At 46.7% G+C, this 13,056-nt stretch overlaps 1 protein-coding gene across 1 annotated transcript in view; it reads right to left on the minus strand.

Annotated features, from left to right (window-relative positions):
- The window catches only part of TNN (tenascin N), a 63,798-nt gene that overhangs the window by 2,423 nt on the left and 48,319 nt on the right, over positions 1–13,056 (minus strand). The window contains exons 16-18 of the mRNA XM_032291117.1: positions 9,418–9,514; positions 8,445–8,612; positions 838–1,001 (exon numbers count right to left, since the gene is read on the minus strand). Of these exons, the coding sequence (XP_032147008.1) occupies positions 838–1,001; positions 8,445–8,612; positions 9,418–9,514 (429 nt within the window). The remainder of the gene's footprint in view (positions 1–837; positions 1,002–8,444; positions 8,613–9,417; positions 9,515–13,056) is intronic.

Here is a 13,056-nt window from a genome sequence, read left to right on the forward strand (position 1 = left end):
CCCGGGTTGGTCTCAAATTCCTGGACACAAGCAATCAGCGCAACTAAGTCACCCAGAGTGCTGGGATTTCAGGCATGAGCCACCATGCTTGGCTTCAAGAAATAGCTCTCATTCAACGAGGAGAACAACTAGAAAAAAGTAGGAAGTGTTTGCTATAAACTGAATGTCTGTGTCTCTTCAAAACTCATGTGGCGAAGGCCTAACCACCCCCCACCAACATGATGGTATATAGAGGGGGCCTCTGGGAGGGTATTAGGTTTACATGAGGCCATGAGGTGGAGCCCCCATGATGGGACACATGCCCCTATATAAAGAAGAGACCAGAACTCCTTTCTGTCCACCATGTGAGGATGCCCAGCCACAGTCAGCCATCCACACGCCAGCAAGGGAGTCCCCAACAAGAACCAAATCTGCCGGCACCCTGATCTTGGACTTTCCAGCCCCCAGAACTGTGAGAAATAAAAGTCTCTTGTTTAGGCCACCTAGTCTCTGGTATTTTGTTACAGCGGCCCAAGCTGGCAGTGTCCATGTGTGAACTAGTGAAATAAGACAGTGTGTGGTGCACGTCATCTGTCATTACATGGCAGTGGGCAGCCAGGCTTTCCCTGTCCCTGCCCCCAGGCAAGTGTGCAGCACTGGGAATGCAGAACAAGCAGGGCCACGGGCATCAGGAAGGGGAGGCCACGACCTCAAGGTCGTGGAGCCTGGAGGAGAAGCTCTACTGCTTCGACTGGAAGCTTCAGAAGGAGTGGCTTCCAGACTAGCCTGGAGGGTGTCCCTTTGGAAGCTGAACGTGGGTACACCCCGGGACAGAAAAGACGTTCCCCTGTCACCTACCTCACTGTGCTTGGTCTCCCCATATCTGCCATTGGGGTTGGCCAAGTGGCAGTTCTTATACCACCAGCCGCCATGATGTGTCAGGGCACAGTTGCTAAGTGCGATATCATTGTCTCTGTCAAAAGTTGTAAACTTCCATCCATTGTGGTAACTAAGAGCATCCCCTGCAGGAGAGAAGAGATGGAGGCGAGAGCCCAGGGTTAGCTACCGAGAAGATGTTCAAAATAAGAGCCAGCAGGAAGATCTCTAGGCTTGAAAATACCAAGGATCCAGCCAGGTATACGTCACAGGTAGTCACGGCTCTCTCAAAACAGCCAAAAGGGGAACATGACGCAGGTGAACAGGTTCTCTTTCCTGGCCTGTACCCCGACTTCAGGTCTATTTCTCCAACAGTCCTCATAGTGTTTTCACTTATAAGCTCCAGTCAGATCAAATATCCAATCATAACTACTGTCCACAAGTCCCTCAGCACCCCACACACAAGAGCACCCCTCTCCATCCTCCCCACCTCTGCATTGGGGCCACCCTTCTCCCTGCCACCCAGACCTGGAAGCTGGAGCCATGTCCGACCATCCATTCATACCCCTTCTCAAGCCATCTCTCCCGCAGGTCACTCACTTACACCCCTATGTCTCCACTCCCAAGACACCCACCCTTGACCTTCTTTCATCCTGGGTCTACATTAACAAAACAGCCTTCTCCCTGGCTTCTTGCCTGCCAGCCCCTCTGGAGCTTAGATGTCCATTTTCATCATCTCAGGCCTAGCAGTCTACTTCGTGCCACATGACAGTGAATTCCTCTTCCTCGCCTTGCAGGCCTGTGCCCTGTGCACAATCTTGCGTCCCACTCTCTCCACGATGTACCCTCCACTCTGGACCAGCCCACCTTCCATGGGATTTCTCTCTGCCCTCATCTGTCCAAATCCTAACCATTCCTTCAAAGCCTAGCTCAAGCCCACTCCTAAGAAAGAGTCTCCTTATTGGTCTTTCCATGACCCTCCTAACACACACACACACACACACACACACACACACACACACCTACATACAAACACCCCTGAACTTCCAGAGCCCTTCTGGGGACACATGTAAAATTCAGTGCTTCATTACACCCCATCTGGAAAGCTGCTTTAATTATTTTACTTGTATACCTCCTGTTTCCCTACCATATTTGTCATCCTTTTATAAGCTTTCTTTTTCAGCTCATAAAAGGCAATGAGGGCCCATATCAATCGCAAGCTTAATCAAGCACCATTCCTACAATAAAGATTCTTACATTTATATCTCAGCTCTGAGTTTAGCGATCTTCACATGTGCATTCTCATTTCACTCACAGCAACCCTGTGAGGTGAACAGGGCAGCTCTTGGTCCCATGAAGAAACAAATTCAAAAAGGTTAGACTCTAGGAAGGTGTTAAGGTCCCACAGTCCACAAACAGCAGAGCTGGGATTCAAATCTCTGTCCTGAGATTCCAAGTCCAGGGTTCTTTCTGAGACACCAATCTGCCTGTGGCTTCCTTGTTTCAATAGGGGGCTTTTTGTACGCTAGCAAGAGAGAGCCATCTCTGACAATGGTTCTTCAAGTGGGGTTCCCAGACCAGCAGCATCCACATTCCCTGGGAACTTGCTAGAAATGCAAATTATTTGGCTCCAGCCCAGACCTACAGAACCAGAAGCTATAGGGTGGGCCCCGGCAATCTGTGCCTCGACAAGCCCTTCAGATGATCTGACACAGGCTGAAGTGTGAGAACCTCTGGTCTACAACTTCACTCATTTGTTTTTTAGGAAACATTTACTCAATGAACACCTGCTATGGAGCAGCACATGCTTGGCTCTGTGAACACAAAAATAAGGCGGTTCTTGCTCTCAAAAGCGTTGTTGGAGTGGATGGGGTGAATATGCAGAGTTGGTGACTTGTATTGAAAGGGAAGGTCTTCGTTTGCCCCTCCACATCTGCAATGTCACCAGCAGCTCATTTATGCCTCACCCAGCAACAGCAGGAGGATGCCGGGGCCACAGAGGCCACTTCCATGCAGAGGCAGCAGATGGGTCTATGTCCAGTATTTTTCTCCAGTCCAAGAAAGGTATATTGTCATGCTAGTCATACACATTGCCTCCTCCCTGCAGATTTCGTACAGAAAGTTAACCACAGCTTGAAATAATCTGCAGTGTCTCCCTTAGTAACATTCTTTAAATGAGCACAGGTTACCTAATTTATATAGAAGGTTCCCAGGGCTACTTTCTAAGAAACTGTGTAGAGGCTCTCTTAAAGACATGTTTGTGATTATCTAAACCTGGGCACTGGGATAAAGAAAGGTAAAGCAGATTTTCACCCCAAGGTGGGAGGTCTTTTTCTGCAGAGGGATTTTCTATCTTCTAGAAACTGAAGCCATCCTAATGTTCAGAGTGAGAGAGTGAGAGTGAGGAGCGGAGGGGTTCGTGGCAGGCCCATGAAAGGTGCGCACCCACGCGCAGAGAGGCTCAAGCTGGCCACCATCCATCACATCAAAACATCACTCTGGCCGGGCGCGGTGGCTCAAGCCTGTAATCCCAGCACTTTGGGAGGCCGAGGCGGGTGGATCACAAGGTCAAGAGATCGAGACCATCCTGGTCAACATGGTGAAACCCCGTCCCCACTAAAACTACAAAAAATTAGCTGGGCATGGTGGCACGTGCCTGTAATCTCAGCAACTCAGGAGGCTGAGGCAGGAGAATTGCCTGAACCCAGGAGGCGGAGGTTGCAGTGAGCCGAGATCGCGCCATTGCACTCCAGCCTGGGTAACAAGAGCGAAACTCCGTCTCAAAAAAAAAAAAAAAAACATCACTCTGAGACCTACTCTCCCCCTCTAGCACTCGCCAGGATGGGAAAGATGGCCCAGGCAGCTGCACCTTCTCAGATCAGGAGAAGCCATTAACAACACATCTCCTGTCAGTCACACACAGACACAGGACTGTGTATAAACCTTGAATGTCTTCTATTTCGGGATTAGGAGTGGATGAGTAAAAATGATTTGTACCATTTCTAGCTTTCCCTTTCAGCTACGTACCCATTAATTTTTTTCTCTTTTTCGAGTGCCAGCATTTAAAAGTCCATCTCTGGCCCCCACTAAAGGCTTCCAGAGCTCCTCAGTCACATTTCCATGTGCCCCCCAGGGTGAAACCCACCCCGGTTGTGCCCCACTGGGGCACAACCCCAGTGTTGAACTCAGCTGTACGTAATCGGTTAGCCCTAGAATTCACTCTGCACCATTCTGAATGTCTAGCTCTTTATGGTTTCATTATAATCATTATAATCTCTAAACAGATGAATAGCATCTTAAAGATGGAGCTCATAAGACAGCCTCCCTGCCCCCACTCGAAGACTCAGAATCAGAAACTAAATTTATACATCATTACCTTGCTGGAATTCACTTCTTGAAGGTAAAATGGGCTTTCTGATAGGACTTCAGTGAAAGTCAAAAGTTGAGGGCCCACCTGGACAGTCTGAATAGGGAGCAAGCCTGAAGCCACACATTCCTGCCAGGCTGCACACATGTCAGTTCTAATCGGAGCTAAAATGAAGATTGAGGCTGGGGAGAGCTGGTGCGTGCAGGGAGATATCAGAATGTTCACCTTCCATTTGAATGCCGCGTCCTCTAAACAGTACCTCAGCACTCAGGACATGAGTGGCCAGGCGGTTTCAGAATTCTGAAACCCTCCTCATAGACCAGTCAGCAGACATAAGGAATGCTAAAACACCACTGACCCCACCATTGCAATTCAGAATTTGAAAGTGGGAATGATAGCACACATGGGAAGACTAGCTCGCTGCCTAAATGCTATGTGAAAGTCTCCTATTAAAAAACATATTCTATTAAAAAAAATACTTCCTCTACTGGTTGGCAGGGTTGACCTGAACCTTAAAACAAGAATTATCCCCTCATCGCAGTTAACATGTAAATAGAGTTAACATGCAAATACCTGGAAGGAGAATTACAATGATTCCCAACTCCGCTGACTCCCTTTCAGTCACTTTCCCATTGGTATCAGTTCATTTGCTGGATCGTTTTAAGACAGGCTTCAGAAAAGGCAAGTTGTAATGGTCGAGAGAAGGAAATGTATGGGAGGACAGGCCTGAGTAAGGTCCATCAGCAGGAGGCCAGGGAGGGCACTGGGTTTCAGGGAGAGATGTGAGGCACAGGGGCCAAAGAAAACACCCAGCTTCATATTGTGTCCAGGGAGGGTCCCACACGTGGAGCTTGTGTAGACTGGCACCCTTTAACCTGGGAAGGAAAGCCTGAGGCTGACTGATGGCCACGATCAAGAGCAGACAACAGAGTATTGAAAACCAAAGAAATGAGCAGACGGGCTCCACGTGGACTGAGAGGCCCAAGGGCTCCAAGAGAGACTGGAATGCACACACTTGATGACGCCAAAGGGTTGGAAGAACCTGGAATACGCTGTCAGGAACGCAGTCTGATCTCATCTGGAGATGGGGTGGGAGGATGTGGGCCCCGTGCTTAGTCATAAAAAACAGCATCTTTAGACCCCCGCTCATTCAGTTTACATCCTCATAATCATGAATGCCCATCTGTGTTTCCCAGTTGTATTATAACTGTCTGTCTATTTTATGCAGTCATGTACTGCATAAGAACGTTTAGGTTAGCAACAGACTGCATATACCACAGCGGTCCCCTCAGATCGCAATAAACCTAGAAATTACCTAGCGACATCACGGCTGTCGTAAGGTCACGGGCCAATGCATTAGTCATGTGTTTGTGGTGATGTTGGTGTGAACAAACCTACTGCACTAAACCAGTCATACAAAAGTCTTGCACATTTGATTATGGACAGTAAATCATACTTGATAATAAACAATTCTGTTACTGGCTTATATGAAAATACTATACTTTTTATTGTTATTTTAGAGGGTATGACTACTTATCAAAAAATAAAAATAAAAAAATAAAAGACGTTCCTGTAAAACAGCCTCAGGCAGGTCCTCTGGAGGTGTTCCAGAAGAAGGCGCTGTTGTCACGGGAGGTGACAGCTCCATGTGTGTTACTGTCCCCGAAGGCCTTCCAGTGGGACAGGATGTGAGGTGGAAGGCGGTGGTATTGATGATCTTGACCCTGTGCAGGCCTGGGCTCATGCGTGTACTTCTGTCTTAGTTTTTAACACAAAAGTTTTAAAAGTAAAAAATAAAAAATTTAAAAAAAAAGTTTAAATCAAAAAAAAAACCTTACAGAATAAGGATATAAACAAAAAAATTTTTGTACAGCTGTACGATGTGCTTATGTTTTAAGCTAAGTGTTACTCCAAGAGTCAAAAATTGAAAAAGTTGTTAAAGTTTATAAAGTAAAACAGTTACAATAAGCTAAGGCTAATTTTTAATTCATGAAGAAAGAACATTTTAAAATAAATGTAGTGTGGCCTAAGTGTGTTGGTAAAGTCTGCAGCAGTGCACAGTAATGTCCTAGGCCTTCACATTCACTCCCCACCCACTCACGGACTCACCCAGAGCAACCTCCAGTCCTGCAAGCTCCCTTCATGGTAAGTGCCCTGTACAGATGTACTATTTTTTATCTTTTATACCATATTCTCACTGTGCCTTTTCTATGTTTACATATATTTAGATTCATAAGTACTTACCATGGTGTTACAATTACCTCCAGTATTCAGTAGCATGCTATACAGGTTTGTAGCCTAGAAACGATAGGCTACACCACCTACCTAGGTCTACAGCAGGCTCTGCCATCTAGGTTTGTGTCAGAGCATCCTGTGATGTTTGCACGATGATGAAATGCCTAACAGGGCATTTCTCAGAATGTGTCCCTGTCATTAAGCGATGCATGACTATGTTATACTTCCATACATCTAGCACAGGCTGCCTGCAGCCCACGGAGACCCAGGACAACCAAGGAAAGAAGGGGCAGCACCCAAAGGCAGTGCGGGGCTCATCTAGTTGCAATGCCCTTTTTTCAAGGATAGTCTTTTCCCTGAAATAATTCTTTGCATACTTTTTCCCACCCAGCCCCTACTTAGAATCCTGAAAAGGTTTTCCCGTGTCTGTAGCCCAAATGCCTCCTGCTCTGGTAGAGGCCTACCCCTCCCTCTTCGTCTCCTCCCAAGTCACCGTGTCACCAGACTCACCCCTTTATTGACCCCTATGGAACCTACTTGGATCTCAGGAACTACTATTTAAGATACTAAACATCCATAAGATTATGTACATAGAAAAGTTCTCCTGAAAATGTCGTTTTTTAAACTCTCCTACTCTGTACCAGGCTCTGAGATAGGCACTGGGAAACAAGAACAAATGCAAAATTCATGTGACTTCTTTTAAATGATATCATAAGATCGCAAAGAAAGTTTGCATGCATAGTTGGCCACTCCAAGATCACGGCCCCAGGCCCTCAGAAGTTCTGCTCACGGTCTCCTGCCATCAGGGGTCCCTGAATGGACAATCATGAGAAGTCCAATAAGGAAGTGAAGATAAACTCCAGTCTCCTTGCCTCTGCTCAGTCCCTGCTCAGCCCAAGCCCCCAGGCCTGGAGAGCCCTCTCTTTCCTCCCACTTCAGTTTCCCCCTCCTTCCGGCTCCCCCCAGTTGCTTGGTCCTCCGTGTGCCCACCTTCTCCACACTCCTGTAGCTCTTTATGTTTCTTAGCCCTTAGCTGACTCTCTGTGAAAGTTACCTTCTATTTGTATTCACCTATATACGTTTAAGTCTAAGGAGAGAGACCGCCATGTCTTATACAGTCAATCTGGCTGGTAACACATTCCTATGTTAAAAACACCAAAGCCAAAAACGTGCAACAGTCAAAACACAGACTTCCTTGTTAGGGTTTAAAAACCAAAAATACAGGTTTTAAAATAGTAGTATTAAAACAGTAACCATACCTCCCCCTCTTAAACAAAATATGTACTGGTATCATTCCAGCATTTCAATCATGTTACTTAATTTTACTCTTTTCCTTCCCAGCCGAACTTACCAGCAACTGCCTTAGCTCTAATGAGTGGCTGCCAGAGGCCAAAGGTGCCCTCGCGTTCCACTGAACTGCTCATTTCTGTGTTGTCACAGTTGTATTAAGTTAATGAGACCTATAATTCTTATTATTTGAATCAGCACTTTCATCGTTCTGTTTTTAGAGCAAAGTACCACCAAAAGCTCAAGTAATACACACACACACACACAAACACACACACACAAACACACACACACACATACACACACACACACACACACACAAACACACACACGCCGCTGTGCAGACAAAGATGACAGCCACACTGCCAAAGCCAAATGAAAGACTGACAGGCATCAATAAATTGCTTAGAATATGGGTTCATCTGCTAATGTACAACAGCCTGAACTCGGGGAGTACAAGAGGAGGGTTTTTACTGGGAGGCGGGTTGACACATAACGTACAATTTTATGGCAGTCAATGATTGCTTTAACTACTTGTTCACTCCTGACCCCCCGCAGAGAGTAAGGCCTCCACTCTCAGTAAGAGCAATTCACCTTCATAGAGCAATATTGCACCCCCTCAGATCAGTGGCACACGGCAAGCCAATCCTTACGAAACAGACAGCAAGAGACCTTCCAGTAAGAAAACATTTTTTCTCACCCGCTGTGCCTCTGTATTTCCCAACTGTCAGTTTATACCGCTCCTTGCTGGAGGCCACTTGGAAGAAATCATATATAGCATAGGCGGATTCGTTGGCAGTCTGTAAATCCACTCTCACCTCATACCGTGTCGGGGTGCCGGTGGTGAGGTTGTGTAGACTGTCAAGTCCTAAAAGTAAAAAATGGAATTCCAATAATCAATCATCTGGTGTGCGAGTGAGCACTTGACATGTGAATCTGAGGCTTTCAAGACCAGTCTCAGTACTTTCTCTTTTGGGGGCTCACAGTCACGAAGGGAGCAGTGAGGGGGGCAGGGTAACCGCAGAAGGAATCTGCTTCCATTGGCTCCACCCTCTAAAACGGAAGCAGTTCTATTTATCTTCCATTTATCTCCCCAAGTAGAAGAGCCGGTCAACAACTCATCCTCAGATCCCCGAAGAGATTTTGTGCTGAGCAAACCACAAACATCATCTACTCTATGAGACACTGGGTGTCCAGATTATGACTTTTTAATTCTTCATTTCCCAATTCACGCTTTTGGCTATTTCACTCTCTGTGAACATCTGCTCCAGGAGAGAGCAGAGGGAAAGCGGGGGAAAAATTGCCTGCAATGTCTGGCATCACCAACAGAATTTTAGAGACTGCTAGAGTGACCTCCCAGTAATGGCCCAGCATCCCAGTCACTGAACTGTTTTTCTACTACTGTCGCTTCTACGACCTTGAGGCTGCAGGCAGATCCTGCAGGGCTTAGAGCAGCATAAAACCCCTGTGACCATCCTACCTTTCGACAAGTTCAGAGCGTAGGGGAGCGTTCTCATCAACACGCCCACCAACACCCTGCTTGGTACAGTCCTCCGTGTCCCCGCCACCGGGGCCTCTCCCTGAAGGTGGTGAGCTTCCCTAGGCCTCCTAGCTAGCTTGTCATGGGGGAAACCACCCCCACAGCCCCAGCCTCCTGGATTCTGAGATCATACCAAGCCAGAACTCCTTCCTGGGGTCCCCAAAGCCTTCCACATAGCTCCTCCACCGCTTGAAGAAATCCAGCTGCCCGGTGTTCCGCCTCTGGAAGACCTGAGAAGGGAAATGGACACATCACTCTGACCCTCAAAACAGACACAGGCGCTGGGAGACAAGAGGAGACCAAGAGCCTGCTCATACCCTGCCTTCCTCCAGCCAGCATGCCTTTCTTTTTAGAAAGGATTTTTATTTATATGTCAGTAGATTCACTATATTAATAAGCATTCTTTATATGCACAGTAGTATGCCAGGTAGTAAGATATGTAGAGCAAAAGCAGAGCAGGTTCCTGCACTGAAGAAATGTCAGTTCTTTCCATGATTTGTATGATTCAGTTGCTAGTGTGGGTTGTCTAGGGCAAGACATTCTAGACTAGACCTCACCAGCTCTCACATGTAACTTTCGACTTCCATTCAACTCAGCTGGGGCACATCATGTTTATGCCATCTTTTCCCCGCTCTTCTCAAATAGTTTGAGAGTAGGAATTCTTGTTTAATTCACCTGATTCTTAACATAGCAATTATCTCATACTCATGGAGAAAAAAGTTCACACAAATATTTACCAAGCATCTACTACGTACTAGGCAATATGCAAGATAGTGTGCAAAGTGAATAAATCAGAAATGGTCCCTGCCCTCCTGGAGCTAATAGTTCAGTACATAAAATTACTAAATTAAATAATTTTTAAAATGCAGTTAAAACTGGGATAAGGGCTATGAGGGAAAGATGAAACAGAACTGCAAGAGCATAGAACAGGAGGACCTGACCGAGGAGCCAAGAAAGTACCCCCAGGACACGGCCGAGCCGCAGGATGAGTAGGGGTAGTCAGGCAAGAGTGTGGGAGCCAATGTTGGAGCCGCTGGGGGCTGAGGAAGGAATGGAAAGTGAGCTGGGATGATGGCAAGCGTCAATCCTGGTGAGCCTTTAAAAGGGGTTGTTGAAGACACTGGCCCAGGTAAGAGCGATGGAAATTACTGCGGTGATTTAAGCAGGAAATGAGATCTGATCAGATTCCTCTGTATCGGTCGTGTATGGAAAGGACTGGCCAGGGGCAAGAGTGGAAATGAGATGACCAATTAGGAGACCACTGCAGGGTACAGATGGAGGAGGACAGTCACTTGGATGAGGGCTGCCCTGAGGACAGACAGAAGCAGACAGAAGGTAAAGTTGACAGGCGTGGTGACAGAATGTGGAACTGAAAGAAGAAGTCGAGGTAAGATCAGTTTCTTACGGTTTGGCTTGCAGATGCCTCTTCCCTCAGCTCTTCACTGAGACGGGGGATTCAGAGAGGACAGGTTTTATGAGTGGGCCATGAGCTCATTTAGGGATGTGTTAAGTGTGAGTTATCTCTGAGCTACGCTGGTGAATGAAGATACCACCGAGCAATTGGCTGTGAGGACTGGAGTTCTAAAGAGAGGTCTAGGCTAGACTTACTAAGGTAGGCGTGTGTCTTGGGCAATGCTAGGAGTTCACCGAGTCCCAGTTCACTTTCTTCTTCCAGGAACACAGGAGGATGTCCTTTCAGCCTCCCTTGCATTTAAGTTGGAGCCATGTGACTATTTGCAGCCAAAAGGCTGTAGGTGGGAGCACAAGAGAGTGGGTGGGTTCTCCACACTCTCTCCTCTACTGCTGTGCGCCACAGTGCCATGGGAAAGGCCGCACACTGAAACAGCAGAACCACAAGACGGAAACTGCCTGAATCCCTGAGCCACACTTATAACTGGCTGTCAAGCCTACAGAACACATTGTGCACATGAGAAAAACACATTGCGTTTGTTCAAACGCAAGTTGGTTTGTTACTGCAGGATAGTCCATTCTTCCCTAATTAGTACAGAGAGGCATGGGACCCAGAGGGTAAAATGAAGTCATGGGGAAAAGATGAGACCATATAGGAAGAAAATGGGAACTGAAAAGATAAAATGCCCTAGAATCAAGCCTTGAGGACATCCAATATGTATAATGAAGAAGGATGACTCCATTAAGGAGAGAGAAGGAGCAAGAGAAGCAGATAAAAAGAAACTAGAAAAATATGGAACCATGGGCCAGGTGCAGTGGCTCATACCTGTAACCTCAGCCCTTGGGGAGGCCGAGGTGGGCAAATCACAAGGTCAGAAGTTTGAGACCAGCCTGGCCAACATGATGAAATCCCGTCTCTACTAAAAACACAAAAATTACCCGGGTGTGGTGGTGGGCACCTGTAATCCCAGCTACTCAGGAGGCCGAGGTAGGAGAATCAGGAGTATAGTAGCTTGCTTGAGGGCTTCCCTGAGGACAGATGGAAGCAGGCAGAAGGTAAAGTTGACAGAGGTGGAGCACATGAGGAAAAAAATACTGTGTCTGTTCAATCTCTGGAATTTGGAGTTGGTTTTTTACCGCAGCATGGTCAATTTCATCCTAATGAGTAGGGAGAGGCGTGGGACCCAGAGGGTTTCAATCAACAGCTTGAAATCAGAGGGTGCAGTGAGCCGAGATCGCACCACCGCACTCCAGCCTGGGCAAAACAGCAAAACTCTCCAAAAAAAAAAAAAAAAAAAAAAAGAAATGAAAACTATGGAATCACAAAAGCCACAAGGAGAAAAGTGTGGTCAGTAGTGTCAAGTACTGATGAGAGGTTAGGAACAGGAGGCCAAAACCGTCCCTAGCATTTAGCGGCACAGAAATCACTGCTGATTTTAGCGAGGGCTATGTCAATGTGAGATATGGACAGAAGTCAAACTGGAATGGGTCAAAGAGTGAGTGAGAAGCAGGAAAACAGAGGCAGAGCTAGGTGCTATCCACCAAAGTGTGGACCGCTTTCTTTTCAAAAATTCCTCTGTTTGGAGAAGGAAGGGAGTTCCAGTCACAGTAAATTGGATTGTTTTATAGGAAGCAAAACTGAAAAGTACCTACACACACTTGGAATTGATAAGACATCTAATTCCACATGACCTTGACAGCCATAGTAGGCACTCAATAAATATTTGTGCAATAAGTCATGGCTATTCCAGGGCAGACAGACTGACAGATCTCTTTCTAAACGTTGCCCCAGACAAACGCTTCCTTCTCTGTGGGAGCTTGGCTCACAGAAAGGCCATACTTACCAGTACAGACCTCCTGCCAAAGGTCATTTACAGGCATAAAGGCAGGAAATTGGGCTGCAGGCCTGAAGGGACAGAAGGTTTAGCCTTACAGTGGTACTGACGAAAAGCAGCAGGTACAGTCCTTTGGACCTGGTCAGGTAGAAGACCTCCCATGTTATATTCTGTTCTGTTGTTTTTATAAATCAATTGGGAATTTCCCCCAGCCAACCCAATTACTGCCTTTCTAGTCGTCAGATGCCACTGTGCAGATAATAAGTTTTCTTCATTGCTGCTTATCAGATGGTATCTTTTTATTCATGGCTGCTCAAGTGTCTTTGGTTTCCCAGGTCCCTGAGTGAATGTGTAAATGAATACAGTTGAGCACCATGAGATCATGCTTTCTCTTTCCCACGGTGAGTTGCAGAAGCACAGCAGGCTAAGGCTGCATGCTGGCTTGGGGCAGTCAGAGTCTTTATCATTCAGGCACAGGGAGAAAAGGGGCAAAGGGAGATGGAAGGATCAGATTGCAACCCTCAAAA

This window comes from Sapajus apella, unplaced genomic scaffold, assembly GCF_009761245.1.
Source record: "Sapajus apella isolate SASKATOON/1434 unplaced genomic scaffold, GSC_monkey_1.0 scaffold25, whole genome shotgun sequence".
Classification (NCBI taxonomy): domain Eukaryota; kingdom Metazoa; phylum Chordata; class Mammalia; order Primates; family Cebidae; genus Sapajus; species Sapajus apella.